Here is a 19,398-nt window from a genome sequence, read left to right on the forward strand (position 1 = left end):
GCCTGGCTGATATGGGCTGTGAGCCCAAAACCGGTTCCAGGATGCTTGTTTCCGGTCCAGGGAAGACATGGCTTGGCAGTTGAGGCTGGACTGTTCCCAAGAAGCACAGGGTCAGACTGATTTGCAAATAGCCATGTCTGAACTTGGGTGGCGGAGTGAGCTAAAGAATGATGATGGATTAAACCCAGATCAGTTGACTGGGGATGAGTGCTTGCAATGTTCAACTCTCAGTCCACCATCCCCTTTGGTTTTGCTTTGTCTGTTTTATAAAGCGTTTTTTTTGTTTGTTTTTTAAGGTAGCACGTTCTCCTTAAAGGAAAACGGAATACATTTAAAAAAGAAAAATTAAATGACTGTTTTATTTTCTAAGAGTAGGCAGTGGTCCGTGGGACTCCTGCCTGCTCTTAAAAAATATTTTCCCTGCCAGTCATAAAAGGGAAGGGGTCCCTTTGAGACACCCCGGCAGTTTGCGAGTGGCTTACCACCTACTTGATGTATTTGGTAAACTGCAAGTGTTTTGCGACCTTAATATTGGTTGCAAAATAATCGTACATAGAACCGTGGATCGTAATTAGGAAGGGACGCCCTAGGCACGCCCCTTCCTAATAGCACGTCGCAAACCCTATTTTGCGTGTCAGTGACAGGTTACCAGCTCGCAAAATAGGGTTTGTACATTGCACAGACCGATTTCTGTTTGCAACCACTAAAAACGGTCATACATCTAGCCCTAAAATGCATATGGATATCAATACAACATTAACATTTGTTAATATCCACAAAACTATACAGTTATCTAAAATACTGTGTCTGTCATTGGACTTTCGAAGATGAATGAAGAACTCTAAAGTGGCGGTCATAGTTTTATATTTAACATTTTTACTTGGTAAACCTGAAACATTAAAGCAAGGAGCATTGTCATAGGTTTTTTCCTGAGGGCTTTAGTCTGTATTGCCTAGAAGCCCATGGCAACAGCTGTGGCATAGGGGTAATCCCCACACCTCATTCTAAGTAAATTGATCACTTAATAATAAACTCCGGAAACTACCCCAAATCACCTAGAACAGCCCATACTCCTAACCTGAAGCCAGGTTCCGGACTCTTTACTCGAGTGCCCTCCAAAGCTAATGTAGGACTAATAGCCACTCCTTCCCCAAACCTTCACAGCAGCAACTCTCTCATTCCCTGACCCAATTACCTAGTACCCAAGTAGGTTATAGAAGAATGCAAACATCCAATTCAAGTATCCTTCCTACTCACCATGCACCCACCGCCCCCCACAACATACTCCCACTTTTTCCTGTAACACTCACCACAGGCTCTTCCAGCCTCATCAACCAGAATCCTTTTAACCGGCGCTCTGGCAAACACAGCACCCCCAGCCTTTTCAATCACTGGGATGAGGTGGAAAGCTATCTCACTTGCCCCGCCGCTCGGGTACCAGGCTCCGTAAAGGAAGTCTTCAACCACCAAGGCATGCAGGGAAAAGCTGGCGTTCCGCGGTAAAACACCTGTGGAATGGGAAGAGGTTATATCACCAAGTTATACACTACTTAACTATGCTGTGAAGAAGAAAAAGAAAACATTGTTTTAAGTAATGTTGCAGATCGATGCTTATCTAAGATGGTGGTAAAATTCTAACCCCTGGGCGGAGTTGACTCTGTGGAATTTCACAGAGATACTGGAAAACTCTGTGAAATTCCGAAGAGTTCCGTGGCCTGGCGGAGTTACCTGCACAATTAAATGCACCCCCGCTTACCCCTGCCTGGCGTAGTAAGGCCTGACCTTACCTGTCCTGAGCTTCCTCCTTGGTAGGTGGGTATGGCGGCGCCGGCTGTCCACGGCAGTGCAGCCCAGCCGCCAGTCTCTTAGCTGTCACTGCCGTCCCAAGTCCCTTCCTGTTTCCTGCCTGCTCCTGCTGCTAACTGCACTTGGCTTCTGCTTTCCTGGCTCAGAGAATTCAATTAACAGGAAAAATGGCAGTGCACATGGAGTAGTGCTTGAAGGCCTGCCTGACCCTATCATGGGATTTCATAGGGTCATGCATGCCTTCACGCAATACGCCATGCGCACTGCAGTGCTTCCTGTTGATTTAATTCTCCGAATCAGAGCAGTGGAAGCAGACTGCAGCCATCAGCAGGAGCAGGACATCATTTGGGAAGTAGGTAAGTCCTAGACTCATGTCCTCTGCACTGGTAAAATCCGCTCTGCTGCAAGTGCGGAATTTTAAAAACGTCACACTCCAAAGTGTGGAGTTCTAAAACTTCATAAACTCTGCTGGCGGAGCAGAGTTAACCGCCCACCTTAATAAAATTCCTTTTGCAGGGCCTTGTGTAGAGTAACCGTCACAAGAGGTAGAAATATCAGTCACAAGAAGTTGACTTATTGGCTGATGAAGACCCAACAAGCGTTCTCCAGCAAGATGCTTCAGCCGGAATGTCAGCAGGATAAGGGGAAGACTCCGTCATGTCAGCCAATGAAATATCACTAACCCTTCTCCAGCCATGCCTGCCGGTCACAAAAGAGGCATATATTTGATTGACTCTGCCCCAGAGGCTTCAACAAAAAGAGGAACTCCTCTTGTTTCTCTCAAGGGAAGCTCACTGTGGGAAATAATCGTGCACTGACCAGACGAGCTGATTAAAAGTGTCTTTTAAAAAAAAATATATATATATAAGGGAGTGATTCGAGTACCTGCAGATTTGATCCTCACAGCTTTGATCCTCACAGCTTGGATCCCACACATCTACTACCAATAGAAGCCATTTCATACACTAACTCATGGTATGTGTTCTATATATCCATAACATTTTGTTAAAACATTCCTTGAGTTTGTGAATTGATCCTATACCCCCCTTATGCAGAAATTACTTTTCTTTGACATTTTGTTAGTTTTGGCTTACTTGTTACATTACTCGCATTGTTTTCTCCAACTTCTCTGGCTTACCGTAATCAAGGTATAGGTAGGACAGCACAGTTTGGAGCTCCTTGTTGGTTGTTAGCTCCTCAACTACCTTGGCAACACTCTTGGATGCCATCTTGAAGAAAGACGACAGCCATGCAACGAGGCCTGTGCGACACAGGAAGAGAGCTAGAGGAAGGGGGATGAGCTTCAGGATAGCCAGGTGGGGTGCACATCGGGATACCCCCTGCAAGAAAGCCAACAAGTTGGTTTAGGTACCAGCCATCTACAATAATTCAATTTCCAGTCTGCCGTTTATACAATTTCTATGGATCTAAAATATGTTCAAAATGTGAAATAAGGGTGTCATGGGTGGGGAGGGGGGGGGGGGGGGAGGGGGGACTTTTGCATAACCGTAGCTGTAATCCTAAAGGGACATTAAAATATGAATCACATGCCACATTTTAAATGGGTAGCAGGGCCAAGGAAAAGTCAATTGAATGTAATGCACTGCTTAATACCCTTCTACTTCTTCTCCGTCAACCCTTCGGGGTATGTCTTCTACATAGGAGTCTAAAAATTCCACAGTGAGACGGTCAGTTGTGTGCTGAACATAGCAAGTAGGTCTGTAGAAGAGTCAGCCACAGGCCAGGTTCTCAGCAGGTTAAGGAACATGACTTTTTTAGGCAAGCGAAGAGAACGATTCACCCACACCAGAAGGACTGAAACAGATTAGTGCTGCTGTTGTGTGTATCTGCTTAAAAGAAGGCACGCAATAACACACCTTGTTAGCCTGGAACCTTAAGGGCTGTGGACCCGATTCTTAAGGAAGGAGAAATGTAGGTGCTTTGTAAAACTGTGCGGCAGTGAAACATATGAACACAGCAGCTAACCACGGGCAAGCACCTACACTCTCTTAGTTTCAAAAAGTTAATAATGTGTGCAACCTCTTCCGGCAACAGCTGCTGAAAGATGCCTATTTACAATTCACAAAAAACCAAAGGAAGGTGCACTACAGCGAAGTCAAGACAACAAGTTTATTCTTTTAAAATTCTTCTTTTATTGAGTTTCTTCAAGAGGTGAACTGGCACACAGCCAACGTGTTTCGTTCCCCAGTGCCACGGGAACTTCGTCAGGGCTTATAGTATCATCAGGGGGTCATAACCAAAAAAATGAGCAGTTCAATAAGATGTCAATAAAAGCCAGTTGCGGAACACAATGTCTAAATGGGTTATATCAATCGATGAGCCCACTTGTGCGAATTCAGATCTTCAAGATAGAAGAAGACGAAAAGTACTTCAGCCACGTCAATAGGTAGCAAACAGGCAAGGTCTATATCATACCAAAAGATGAAATCCAAGAAGTATCACAGGTAGTAAAACACTTATGCTGATATCAAGTCAAAATTCACACAGAACAACCATTGAGAAATGAGCTGTTAGTATAACCGGTGGTTCATAATGGGTATGCTAATATTCCAATTGGTCTTTTAGCTTGAATCCCCGAGAGTTGGCGATTCAACCCCCCATCAAGTCTGGGTCCGAGCTCCCTTGATACGGAAGAACACAGCGTGGTCGCTTGCGTGCTCGACAGTCAACCAGGTTGACCGCCGAGTACGCAAGCGACCACGCTGTATCAAGGGAGTTCGGACCCAGACTCTCGGGGATTCAAGCTAGAAGACCAATTGTGAACAATTTGTTGATAAGAGTGTGCTGTATATTATCTTGGGACATTTTTAGATATTAAAAAGAGGCCACTCAACAGAACAAGGAGATGGGAGGGCAGTGAGGTATCTGCTGCTAGATGGAGCATCCACCAAAAACAGTGATACCAAAGGTAAGGTATTTTTTTTTTATGGACGTATCTAACTACAGATTATTCATCTTAGAATAGATAACAAAGCAGAACCCTCCACAAGAAGGGTCTGTAGAGTGGCTCTGACTGAAAATCTTGAAGAATCGAGCAGGTAAAGTGCCCTTCCCCTCGGAACTGGCTGTCAAAGCAGCAGTGCTTTGTAAATGTTTACGCTGGAACCTAGGTCACAGCCTGGCAGATATCAAGGACGTGCACTCCTCACTGCATCCCAGTGGTAGAAGCCTTAGACCCAGTAGAAAGGGCTCTCAGACCTCCCGGGGGCTACTTTTACACAGTGCGTACCAGATTTTAATGTGGAGGACTATCCACCTTGACAAGGTCCTCCTCTTCACAGCCTTCCCCTTCTTCGCTTCAGGGAACGCCAACAAAAAAAGGATTTATCACTCGATGATCCTTAGTACGATCTGTGTATAACTTAAAGGTCTTTTGCCATCTACCTGATAGAGTCTCTCCTCTTTAAAGGAGTGAGGGAGATCAAACAATGCCAAAGTGTGATGATTCGCCCAATCTGGAATCATGAATTTAGGTCAGAAGGTTGCCCAAGACCTCTGTAAAAATGTGTTCAGGACAAAGGTGGTGTATGGTTGTTACACTGAAAGTTCTGGTAGTTCATTCATGTGACAAGCAAATATTTGCAATGAGGCTGACAGTGTTCAAGGTCACGAGACACAGGGCACGGGGAAAAACATGTATGTCAAACCTTTAATGAACCTCATTACAACAGGTGATTTTCACAAGAAGAGTTGGTCCAGGAAATGCAGACAGGCAGAATGGGGCAACAAATAACCTTGAATAGCGCCCACTGCAAGGTCTTGATGAGCTAAAAGGAAAACAAAAGGACATCCAACAGCTTCGCCGGGAAGGAATCTCTGTGCTGGCCACCGCACAAGGTCACAAATTTATCCCAGAGGATGGCATAAATGGATTTTGTGGAGGGACATCTAGCGGTGAGGATGTTGTAATGAAGTAGGACGGCAGCATGTAAAAGATGATATAACTTGAAGGTTTATTATGTACAAGGAAGTACAGAAAACTTCATCCAGCATCAAACCCTGCAGCTGCCAACTGAACAGCTGCTTACAATCTATTCATAAGATGCTGATTCTACATTCTAGACAGCGTCGCCTAGTAACAGAAATAACATTCTTATTCAGAGAATTGAGAACACTACATCACCTCCCACTTGATAACACAACAGAGGAGAGAACAAAAAAAAACAAAATAATATAATGACAACAGAACTAAACATAATCTTGATATCTTGCAGGTCGTTGAATGAACCTGCGCGGCCTAGCAGGTGACATGGCACCAGAATCCTTTGATGCAACACAAGGTTGAGAACCCGCTACCTGGCACTTAGCTACCCTATTCAGGTTCCATAGCTTATGATCATTGGTGCGAATGGCATTGAAAGGGTATACTGAACCTCGAACCAGCTTTGCTTTAGCGAGGAGATTTTATTTTTACCCAATCACTTACTGAAACCTTTGTGTTTTTAACAGCTTTCCTCCCATCAAACCAACGCTTTCTCTTCTCCTTGACCATGCTGTCTCTTTCTTTCCAACCTTCAGTACCCATAACATTTTTGTCAACAGATATTCTATTTGCACTGACCCAAGAGGGACACACCTCTATACAAGGAATGCTCTTCTTGAAAATTGGAAGGGCGACACACCCATAGACGAGTGTGGAGTAAACCTGTACTCTAAATTTCTTCCTCATTGCGGTTTCCCAATCAGCACCTGTTGCAACAGCCTGCTGTAAGGCCTCTTTCAAGACCTTTACAAACCTCTCAACAACCCCATTACTCTCTGGATGATAGAGAGCTGCCTTCTTGTGTTTGATGCCTCTCAAAGACAAGAACTCTTCCACAACAGAGGAGGTAAATTGTACCCCGTTATCCAATAATACAGACTTGGGAAAACTTTCTCTTTCAAAGAGAGAGTCCAAAAACTCAATAATCACTGAGGACACGACAGAATTTACTACCGTAATCTCAGGCCAACAGGAAAACATGTCCATACACATTAGGACATAAGAGTCCCTAAATCTTAACTTAATGGGACCCAAAATGTTGATGGCAACATCTGACCATGGACCCTCAGATCGTTCTCTTACTACCATAGGTTGTGTTCTGCATTCCGGGCAACTCCGAACTTCTTTTTAGATCCAAACTCCATGACCGGCCACCAGTAGGATTCCCTCAATCTTTCCTTCGTCTTAACAGTACCCATATGACTAGCATGAGTTAACAACTTTAACCATAACTTACTGGCAGGAATCAATCTGGTGCCCCTGAATGCCTCCACAACATCGGACCCTAATACCTAAACGACAGAATGTCCTTCCATGTACCCAAGAGGAACCTCTGATCCACCGACCTTGCCCTAGTCAAACGCCCGGGCATCCGCAGAGCAAGAACGGGTTGAAGAACCTTCTCCTATGTCGTGGCCAAGAGCTGGAACGAGCTCCCGATCGACATCAGATGCGCCCCTACTCTGCACATCTTCAGGAAGACCCTCAAGACGTGGCTCTTCGACTGACCGGAGCTGTTCCCCCACTCCCAGCGCCTTGAGACCCTCACAGGTGAGTAGCACACTTAAAATTCCATGATTGATTGATTGATACATCAGCCCCATTTTGCCATGATTTTAACAGGCGCGCATGCAATCTTCAGTTTACAAGGAGAGGATTCTGAGCTGTCAAAACACATTCCTCCCACTTTAGAGGCAGTTCCGGGGAGGGTTAATTTAACATTCTGACATTTCTATGCATCAGAATTATGCGTACAAAAAGTATCTTAGCCTCTGGGATGCTACTTTTTGGTCTTCTGCTCTTGGAACCTGCCCCCAACATGCTCAGGCTGTGAGGCATTTAGGTCTGAAGAGTGATTCTGAGCTGTGTCTTACTCAACGAGAGATTTACTTCTGAACTACTATTAATAACATATGCTTACTAACTGAAAAGAAAAAGTTGTACATCAGGGGCCAGGAGAGAAATTCTTTCAGAAAACTGTGTATTAAAATGTTGTTCATAACCTCGTTGGTGCACTCTACTCCTCACATGTGAAACTAGAGTATTCTGGAGCTTGCAGTCTTGGCTCATTTCATTGTACCTGCTGCACTTGATTAGCAGAGTACAAGTGCACATAAATGAATAGAGCAGTTCTGGAGACATGATGTGCCAAGTTGCACGTAGTAATATGGTTACTACAGTGCCAGTGTCATTATCACTTAAAGGATATTTGAAATGCTCAGTTTGCTGCTCCACATTTTTGCATACGTGAACACTGTATCCGTTACACAGTATCCGACTATGCATGCTTTTTCACATCCTATCTCTGAAGCATGTCTGATGACAGCTAAAATAGGCCTTTTGAAGACCGTGAAAGTCAAAAGGGGATTTGGGGGGCAGCTGGCCACTGGGAGGTCTGCCCCCCCAGGGATTTAGAGGCAGGGGAGCTGTCAGATGACTGCTCGGGATTTGGGCATTTTTTAGGCTACTTGTGTAGCCCAAGGGTATATATATGCTGCCATTTTACGGTACTAGCCACCATTTTATCTTGGTGACATAGCGGCTGGTACCTGTTATTAATATATTTGTCCTCCCCCTCCTGTCCCTATACTTACTTTTTTGGGTGGGGATCACCCTTTTCTCGTCCATCATCCTCATTGGGCAAGTTTGGTTGCATATTGGTGTGCAAAAGGGGTATGTTGTTAAGGTTAGCGCTTGAAGCAATTGCTTCGATGGTTGGCAGAGAAGTTGCCATGGTTTAACGTAGTTTATTGTTGTTGTCAGCGGCAATTCAGGCTGAAACGAAATGGGTGGGCAAGTTCACGCTTGGAGGAGCCAGTAAGTTTAAGGTCCTTTAAGAAGTTTAATTGGTTAAGAGGTTAATAGATGTAGTAAAGAGGGAAGGGTGTTTAGAGGTCTCAGTTGCAGTTGACCAGCTCTGGAGCATGTATGATATTGCTGAATTAAGTTGTGGGGGAGGGGGGCATTTTTGGGGTGAGGGTAGCCTAACTCAGGTGATTAACTTTGTATAGTGAGGCTGTAGTTTTGTAAGGCAAAGGCCAAGGTTGTTTTGTGCATCTGTTTCAATAAAGCGGCCTTTTTCACAGAAATCTGGTGTCAGTGGTCTGTGCTGCTCACCACTCCTCAACCTAATAATAGGCTTGCCAGACGTTTTTGCTTGGCCTTGGCCAAAAACTTGATGTGGGGCAATGGACGCTTCTTCCTCTTTTGCCAGAAGTCCTCCAAGGAAAGAGAAAACACATCAAATACAACATCCAGCACCACCAAGTGCTACGGTCATGAAAGCTGCCTCATTAATCAAGACAGCATGGGTGTGTGTGGTCATAGACGGAGATGGTCTTGTACGGGTGCTATGCTCTTTTTTTCTTCCGAAACGACTTGCCCGGGGCTCGTCTCACATACGAATTCGTGTACTACTGTTTTTTTTAATGATTTATGTACTGCTCACTCCTGGTTAGAACATATTTACTTTTTATTTATGTAATATGTTTGTTTTCTTTGCTGAAAAGTTGGAAAATACAGTTGTTAAAATTCTATTGATTCCTTAAGGTGGTTGCAGGTGCACAACAGACCAAAAAGTGTGTGCCTTTGTCATAAAGTCCCCTCCAAACCATCCCTTTTACCAGCTCTGTTTATGAGGGACATGAAAGCCATCCAAGTCCACGTGCCAGCGTGAGATTAAACCAGGTACACTAGATGATCCAGTTGACCTTGTCTTGACCGTTTTTTTGGCTCTATTTCGGAGTGATGAAGACTTTAAACTTGCTCACATCCATCATCTGTATTCTTACCATGTGTTGGCCCTTTTAAGCCCTTTTTCCAGACCTAGAAGAGGATAGCTGCTTTATATGATGATAGATCCCTTATTCTTGACTCTAATCCATCTATTGCCTATTGGCTTTGACATATTTATGTGTCATTTCATTATCCTGCCTATAGTAGAGGGTGGATCCTGTGGTCCTGACTTTATATTACACATTGGTATGGTTTGTGTAGGTACTCTGACAGAGCTAAGGATTATTTCATCCTTCTCAGGCCTACAAGGCCTAGAACTAGAGAGACTCCATTTTGTTTCCTATCCCTGCAGAGCTGAGATGCTTGAAGGGGAAAGGTAATGTTTATAGTTAAGCCTGTTGTCTGCTAGAGGAAAACCAGCCAGGGCTGGTTCTTATCCGAGGAATGTGTTTGTCTCTTGGGTTCAGACGTAACATGCAGATGGTCACTGCGGCTGCGCAAGGGGCCCTGGAGCTGGCACAGGAATTCGGTGGGAGGCAGCCCTCTGTTGGAAATTTCCATGAGGGAAGAGCATTCTATATTAGTGAAGTGCAGAGGCGGAGTCAGTTAGTTGAGTTGGAGGAGCGGAGTCAGTTAAGTTGGAGGAGCGGAACGAGTTTGAGCTGAAAGCAGTTGAGTTGGATTGAAGCAGAGGAGAGGAGTGGAGTTGCAGGAGGAGAAGAGACAGAAGATGCTTGGAACAGAGAGAAGACAGACAGACAGTCAGTGAGCTGGAACTGAAGGAAGCAGTCAGAAGCAGTTACTTATCAGGAGGAGTTGTGAATAGCTGGAGTCTGAAGTAATGCCTTTTAGAAGAGACTGAAGTTATATCGTGGATTAATCTGTGGGAGCAGCTGGAGTGAATTGGACATTGGCATGGAGACAATCAGATAGAGTGAAGAAGTTAGTGGAGCGAACGATTATCAGAGCGGCAGAAACCATTAAACTGAAGTTGGAAGGTGGAGAGAGTCCGTGGGGGAAAGGAGTCCAGTGCAAAGTGATCAGCGCAGATGTGTGTCCAAGAGTGCAGGAGAGAATCTAAGACGAGCTAAGGCACAGACGAGAGAGAAGCCCAGAGGACAGCTAGAGCAAGACTTCATACTCCCAAGGTGACTTTGTTCCTTACTTTTCAAATATTAACCTTGTCCTTATATTGTATGTCTAATCCTTTTCTTTCAGCGGTGTGTTACAGTTCCTGCTAGGTATAGAGACCCCGCAGATTTGTGTATGTGTATTCTATTGTTATTGTAATAAAGATACCCCAGTTCTTAGTGAACTAGTGTGCATGTGTTGTTCTTATGATAGAGAGCATTTTAATCAGGTAATAACTCTTGCATACAGTGTGTGTCTATTGTTCTTAAAAGCACAGGTAACCTTTCCTTCTAGTCAGGTGTTACAGCCAGAACAGATGCTGCCCCTGATCCGGTAAGTAGCCACTGAATAATTAGGGAGAGAGAGGAGCCCTTGAGCTAGGGAATTATTGACACTAAGTGATTCGGCCATCCCATAATATTATTGTAGTAGCGAACCTTTAGTGAATAGTGAGAGAGACTTCCAGAGAGCTGAAGGTATTCATAGGAAAGTGGTCGTCGTTGTGTAGAAGCGTTAGTGAGAGCACTGATTGTGGTCAGTGTGTATACCCGCAAGATTGTGGCTTGAGAGAGCACCGGGGGGATACGGTGTGTAATGAGATCGTCTCTAGGGAAAGTGGCGTTAGTGAGAGCATCAGGTGGAAGCCTGATGTGTAGGTCCGCCGGATTGTGGACCGGATAAAAAGAGAGCACTGGGGCTGCAGCTCAGTGTGTATGGCACGCCGGATTGCGTGTTGAGTGAGCACTGATGGTAATCAGTGTGTAAGGGTAAATAATCGGAACTGCCCCAGGGTAGATTAGTCTGGACCCATGTGGTCGCGAGACTATGAGGTATGAGTGTGGTGTAGGGCATGGACGTCCTTAGTAATCAGTGGGTATTCCTAGTAATCCCTATAGATTTAGTGGTGTTTCTAATGATATGAGCTTGTATATTGCGAGTTCCCCATCCTCAGGTAGGTACCCAGGTGCCTGGATAGATGGGTCCTGAGGAGGGAGGTGGTTACGTTTTGGCCAGGTTGGTGTTGCTCTTGTGAGCTGGTTCTATCTAGTCTGAGAATCTGGTCATAACAGACCCCCATCCTGAACATGGTTGTGGAAGGCGGTAGAAGCCACGCTAGCTATCAAAATCTTCCCCAACTCAGTGCAAACCAGCATTTATTCTTCTGCTTTTAATGCAAACTTCCAACCACAAAGAAAAAGCGTCTATATTGTGTTTCTTAAAACTATAGGCGTGTCTTGACCAATGAAGCTGAAAATTGAAGTTTTTGACAATAATTTATTTCTTTATTTCGGCCAGTTTGGCCATAAAAGACACATATATACATAATAAAAACAGAGGATCATAGCAAAATACATACACCAACACTTTAAAACAATGAGTTTAAAAATACAGTACAAAAATTAATTTTCAGCCTCCTCATTTAAACACATTTCATTTTAACAGCTGGATTTTATGAGCATATACAGAGGTCCTACTCAGAGTATCTGACCAAATTTCCTGCGAACAATATACACAGAATAGAGGAACCTACTTATACTGAATACGATAAACTGGGTTGTATTACTTTTTATAATCCTGTATGCTGCAGAACAAGATCTAGTTCCTAGGAGAGTGCACATGGGTTTTAACCATTTCTTTCGAGCCTTCGAGTAAGCTTTACATATAAACAACATGTGAACCTCATTCTCCGTACAGGAATTTGAGCACATAGAACATATCCCACTTTTGCCATACAGGCATCCCAGCTTTTTCTTTGACCAGCGTTCTGTATTAAAATTCAACATAAGGATCCCATATCTGAATTTCAAATAAAGGGACTTTGCAATAGGTGGCTCTATTTCATCCAAAAAGGATTCAAAGCGGGGTTCATCTTTAAAGGATAAAAAATCTTGAATTAAAGACCCAGCTCTACTTTCATGTACAAGCTTATCAGTCATATAAGACCAAAAGGCTCGTTTAACTATAGATTTAGCAAAAGCCGGTAGATTATCAGGATTCTCCCACAGCGAATACAGGCCCAGAAGCGAGAACCATTTTTTGATATGCACAAGCCACTGAATAGAATTAAAAGAGTCGAGATTCAGTAGTTCTCGAAGGCCGTTTCTATATTCAAGCAGTTCTGGGGTAGACCATATCCTAATCCAAAACATTAATGGTCTTATAATAACAAAGTAATCTGTTCTTTTAAAATTCAAGTCAAGCTGGAGGGGAATTAAAGGTGTGCTGTTCGGGACCCCTACAATAGCTCTCATAAATTTATTGTCCAGGCCCTGGAGGCTATCCCTGGCCCAAGGTCCCCATATCTCCGCCCCATACAAGACGGCAGATTGAATTTTAAATTTGAAAAGTTCAAGAACAGGAGTTACACTCTTACTTGTACTAGCATTCAGTCTGCATAGGATTGGTTTGACGTTGTGAGCATATGACACCTTACTTTTCTCAATTTGGGCCTTCCAACTTAATTTTGAATCAAGTACTACTCCCAGATAAGAAAAGTTTTCCACGGTTCCTAATGTCTGGCCATTCAAAGTCAGGATCCCTCTGTCCGGTTTGCTGGGATTCAGTGCCATACATTTCGTTTTATCAACGTTTATTTCTAATCCCTTGGTCACACAGTAGCAGCTAAAGGAGTTTAAGAGTGCCTGGAGGCCCTTCTTGGTTTGGGATATTAGAATGGTATCATCCGCGAAGAGCAACGCAGGCACCCTCTCTCCGTTAAGCTGTGGGGAATCATTAATGCAACCATTCAAATAATCAGGAACATCATTGACAAACAAGGAAAATAAGGTGGGGGCCAAGACGCATCCTTGCCGAACCCCACGCTCAATGGGAATGTTACGCGTCAGTTCACCATTTGGACCCCACCTGATGTTAGCATGGTTTCTAGCATGCAACTCGATTATTTGAGCCAAAAGACACCCTGGCAGACCAGCTTCACTTAAAGACCTCCAGAGCAAGTTTCGGGGGTCAAATGCCGCTCTCAGATCTACGAAAGCTACATACAGATGACCTTTCCTAATGTGCACGTACTTCCAGATTATACAACAGAATCTGAAGATTTGATCTATGGTACTGGTCTTGCTCCTAAAGCCTGCTTGGAATTTAGAGATTATTTTTGAATCCTCCAGCCAATCATTGATCCGAAATAATAAGTGTTTGGCATAGAGTTTTTGCAGGGTGTCCATTAGACTAATTGGTCTGTAGTTTGAAGGTACAGATCTATTCCCCTTTTTGAAGATTAAAACAACTTCTGCTGCACGCCAGCTGTCTGGAAAGTGACAACTTTTAGACAAAACATTAAACAAGCGATTTACATAAGGAGCCCATACTTCAATGTCATGTTTATATAGATCGCCCGGTATTTTATCAGGGCCAGGAGCTTTACTGTTTTTTAGTTCATTAATCGCCCTTTTTGTTTCCTCCAGTGTAAAGTCAAGGGGTTCAATAGGAGGAGGGAACCATGGTATCTCATCAGCACCACCATCGTATTGTTTATAGAGGGATGTGAAATGAGTCACCCATGTCATTTCATCTAGAAACGTGTCCTTCACGGCTCTGCCTGCATGCCCCTCGTTTGCGACCAACCTCCAAAAGCCAACATTGTCATTTAATTTTGCAGCAGCTAACATTTCAGCCCAGATCGATTCTTCCCATAGTTTCTTTGCTGTTTTTTGGGCGCGCTTATATGCCTCCCTTGCAGATTTGACTCCTTCCTTTGATTTACTTTTGATAGCAAGCAAAAGGTGTCTCTTGGCCAACGTACATGATTGATCATACCATAGTTTTCCGTGGCATCCTACTCGTACATTTTGTTGCTTTTTCCTAGGCATTTTTGACAAACAAGTTTTTAGTTCATTGAAAAAAACATTATGTAGTTTGACGAAGTGATCAAAGTGGTCAGGTAAAAAAGATTGTCCAGCTATAGGTCCAAACATTTTCCCAAAGAGAGAATATACCGATGCTAAGGCCTTACCATCAGACAAAATATAGGGCCATTTTAGTGCACGTCTATTGCTATTTATGTGTACCTGCTCACACATTTTGCCAGTAGCAATCTCAGTTGATGTAGTGGCTGGATTGGCAGGAATATCACTAAACATTTGCGCATCGATATAAAGTTCTAGGGGATAGTGATCACTTTCCTCCCTACTTGCCACTTTTAAGTCAATCAAGTAATGCCAATTGCTTAGTGAAACAAGTATGAAGTCTAGGTTACTATTGGATTTCGCAAAAGTTGGTTGTTTTGTCAAGTCGGAAGGGAGGCGGCCATTGCATGCTCTGAGACCATGATCTGCAGTTAGCCTTAATAGTTGGACGGCCAGAGTAGAGCACTTAACGCAGTTTGAAGTCTCAAGCTGGGGGATTTTATACGCTTGATCTTCGTCCTCAAAGACATCAATGATCCCAAGAACCGGTTCAAAATTGCAGTTTAAGTCGCCTCCCAGGATTACCGGAACATCACCAACCACCTTTTTCAAAAAGAGATCCAGTGTTTCCAGAGTGGGTGAGACCTTGGAATGGCCAAGGGGTCTATTATAGACATTGACAATGTAACATTCATTCCCCTTTGAGGTTACAACTTTTAAGGCCAGGATATCAGGGGTTCCTGTGTCTATAGTTTTGACCCTCATTGTCAGGGTGACTTTGAGCCATATGATCAATCCCCCTGACGGTCTCCCCCTGTCTGACCGGACTGCCTCAATGCCATAGGTTTTGTATCCGATCCTGTGCGGAACATCCATTGCCCATGTTTCTGGCAATAAACAAAAGTCACTAGAGTCAACATAATCAGCCCATTCTGGATCTTTCAGGTTTTTACCAACACCAGCAATGTTCCATGACAAATGTATGTAGCTGTAAGCCGGCGGTTTGGTTCTCTGCCTTGGTGATCACAGCTCTTACTACAGTATTAATTCCCACATCAAGACAACCCTCACCCAGGTCATGGCATAATTTATTAGCTACTGAAGACCTTTCCTTATTCTGATGGTCCCACATTCTGCTACTAATCTTGACTCCCACTCCCTTACTATGTGATATCTTGCTTTTATTAGCTCGGGGATAAGAATTCCCATCGCCAAGTGTACAGTAGGTGTCATATAGCTTGGGGATACAGTTTGGCATAGTCTCAAGTCAGTCAACAGCATCTAAGCAACTGTACCTGTTAAAGGTGGGAATACCATTCCACATATTTCGATCAGCCTGTCTCGCCAAATTTGGTACATAACCGTGGTGCTGTTTGACAATATTCCAGTTGGACCCATATTGTATAGGCCTACGTGGGGGATAAAAAAACGATAGGGGCCTAGCTTCAATGGGTGATGTGTCTCCATATGATTTCCAAGTGCAAATCTGTTCGGCACTATGGGGTTCCTCAAATGAAATAACTATACAATCACCCGCAATTGATTTAGCTATAGGTCCTACCCATGGTACCCTGCGAACCATAAGGATTTTACTTTTCATATGGTTTGGAATGGGCTTATTTGAATTTACGCGTGTATTTAACAAGGACCCCCTGAGGATTCGGATACAAAAGTTCCTAGGCCAGGGAAAATGAACCATGTGACAAAAAACAACCTAGGCAACCTATACTGACCTATACAATGTATTCAAAGACAATTGGCTACAAAAGGTTAAGAAAATATATGTTTTTTATTCTGAGGTTATTTTTTAAAAAAATACAACATATAGCACAATTAACATTTGACATCAATAAAATCATATATCACACAAGTGAGAATTAAAAAAGTTCATATAGTGGTAACAATATATATGAAAATTGAGTTAAAAAACAGAAAGTGGCAGATAGGATCTCTACGCGCGTTTCGGCGAACCAGCGCCTTCTTCTGGAGTAGCCACACAAAGCTCTAAAACAAAATATATTTAAAAAAACATTGCATTAGTTATACATCCTTGAAGAAATATGTACACAACATATATCAGTCTATGTCTTAACATTGTAGCCAGTATGTCTTATATAAAGATAATGTTTATATATCTTTTCATTTCCCTGTGTATTTCACAAATCCATTCAGACACAGATATTTATTGAGAGCAATACTCATTGGAGCAAACTGATAATAAGTTCAAAGTTTGACCAGGTATTTAGACACTGAGATATTTATGGAGAGCAATACTTCATAAGACCAACTGATAAAAAGTTCAGAGTTGGCTAGGTGTATGCACTTCTTATTTTCTCTTGAATATTTTTGTATCTCAATAGATCAACTTATTTAACGGAGGGCACATATTTATGAGGATTCATACTATTCGTGATCAATTTTAGATAAAACCAGCATAATCCTGATCTATAACTATCTGGTTATCATGGTATTTTTATATATTAGGATATAAAGCTTCCTGTTTGTCATAAATATTTATTTGTCATAGGAAAGCAATTTTATTAGTGAACACATATATTAGTTCATAGTTGACCATATTTCATCTCTACCTCATTGTCGGAAGATGTTAGGTACTAGGTATTCAGTAGGTTTGCCATAGATAAGTGGTACTCACATGCAATAATCAGGGTTTGCGTCAATGGTCGATAGGGCGTTCAGATGATGTTTAAATATTTTCTGGCTAGTTGATGTATTTTCGATGCTTTTATTTATAAAGAGAAAAACAAAGATAGCATTCTTTTTTAGTTTAGTGGGGGATACCAACCTATTATGGGCGCACTACCTTAACTTCAGGGTACTAAAATATAGTTATTGACAATAATCAAAAGGTGCTTCAAGAGGAATGATGCGTATCCAACATCAACTGGCTTCATGTGAAGCAACACTGAGAACAATATCCTCTGAGCACACCCACAGTTCACTCACATAGTTCCAACGTATATATGGCAAGCAACCCCAATCCTCAGGAGTCGGATCAAATAAATATAGTCTCCAAGGTCAATGCACAAAAGAGTCCACTTTCTGTATGTGAAGTCCTTGTAATTTATTTCAAAAGTTGATTACACCAGCCAACACGTGTTTCGTCGTGCATAAATTATACCTCGACTTCTTCAGGGCTGTAATCAAACAAAACATTTCCTACAGTCAGTATAAATATTTTTCCTGTAACTAAAATTAGATGTGGGATAGTACCAACCACCATCCAGTCAGATAAAGGCCTGCAGAGTGAAGAGTTTGAAGTGAGAAAATGAATCATCAAGAAACCATTCCAGTTCTAATAACCACCCAGTGTAAGATAAAAAGAAAAAGAACCCTACCACCAAGATATATAAGCAAGGTAGGGGTAACTTATCACCTCTGTATCTTTCCGTAATCTCTCATTCTTATATGGTCCTTATAACGTGAACAAATCAATCAATCTGAAAAAACAGAGGCGTATCAAATAATATATACCTTAAGTGCTGTCACTAATATCAAAAGGCAACTGTATATTCCACTAATGAATCCAAACAGAAATGATATGCCAACTAAAATTGAACGTTCACCCCCTATGTTGTTAATAAATTGGGTTTACCTTCAAAATCTCCTCACAATTCATCCAGCAATATGTCATCAGTGTCTATCTCTCCATTCACCTATAATTTCCACCGAAGTCAAAAGTAAATGTATTACAATCCAAGTTTTTATTGCTGGGTAGAATTGATACAAACGTGTATCCTACAACACTCACCCAGTAATTATCGTCTGGTGTGTTCTAATATGTTATCGTTTAGACTTCACTTGTCCACTGTATTCTAAACAATAGAATTAGCACGTCACTCCCCAATTTACGGTCCATGTACCATAAATAAAATATTAGACCATCCTGTGAGTAAAAGCATCTGACTCAGTGCATACTCCTAAACCAAATACAAAGTTTAAGTAGAATTATTATACAAAGTCATTTTATACACAAGGTTCCCCTTATCTTCTGCACTGCTAATATAAAGTTCACCTCTAATGTAAGCGAGAGAAATCAATTACTAGCAAGTCAGCAAACTGTAAAACGCTAATCTTATATCTACTCCCGCAATTAATAATATAAGATTACATGTACTCACCAACGGTAAGTATAAAATATAATATGCACAGGGTCGTCGTCTTCTCTTGGTCAATATACGGCTATCTGTGTCAAGATAATGACTATAGTAAGATAGCCCGTATAAAAACTGTAGTTACTTCAAGTCAATAAAGTTTTACCAACACTCACCTATCGTCGGTTTCTTCAAATATCTCGACTACCTAGAATATATATGAGAGGAAACGGCTTTTAATATCTCGTACCGTTCCATAATTTAGTGTCTCAATAAGACCCCAGCCAACTTTCCTAGAAATTACCTGTGTTCTGCTTATTAGCAACTCATCCTACATCGTCCGACCTCGTCCAAGTATTGGCGTCTAGCGTGGGCGCCATCTTAAAGTGTCCTTAAATATACTGATTGACGCGCGCCATCTTGTAATATGTTCGTATTCTTTCTACAAATCTAAACACGCTGTTGCCCATGTAAACGGGCAAAATAAATGCCTATACTCCAGTATCATGCACCTTCGTATAATTGGGATATAAAGTGTTTAAGCACGTTAACTGAACTAAGGTTCGAAATATCGGCGTCAAGCATGGGCGCCATCTTGGAATGGGCTGAAATGCGTTTATATATAAGCGCCATATTTCAATATGTTCGTACCGTTTCTAAGAGTAAAAACACGTTACTCTACATGTATATATGGGCCAAACTAGTATCACTAATCCAATAACAAGCATCCTAGTATAAGTAATGC

General features: G+C 42.4%; 1 protein-coding gene across 1 annotated transcript in view; it reads right to left on the reverse strand.

Moving 5' to 3' along the window:
- The window catches only part of LOC147679893 (all-trans-retinol 13,14-reductase-like), a 221,280-nt gene that overhangs the window by 72,367 nt on the left and 129,515 nt on the right, over positions 1 to 19,398 (reverse strand). Inside the window, exons 4-5 of the mRNA XM_086943456.1 lie at positions 2,945 to 3,146; positions 1,311 to 1,508 (exon numbers count right to left, since the gene is read on the reverse strand). Coding sequence (XP_086799582.1) covers positions 1,311 to 1,508; positions 2,945 to 3,146 — 400 coding nt within the window. The remainder of the gene's footprint in view (positions 1 to 1,310; positions 1,509 to 2,944; positions 3,147 to 19,398) is intronic.

The sequence above is a fragment of the Lissotriton vulgaris genome, chromosome 11 (assembly GCF_964263255.1).
Source record: "Lissotriton vulgaris chromosome 11, aLisVul1.2, whole genome shotgun sequence".
NCBI classification, from domain to species: Eukaryota; Metazoa; Chordata; class Amphibia; order Caudata; family Salamandridae; genus Lissotriton; species Lissotriton vulgaris.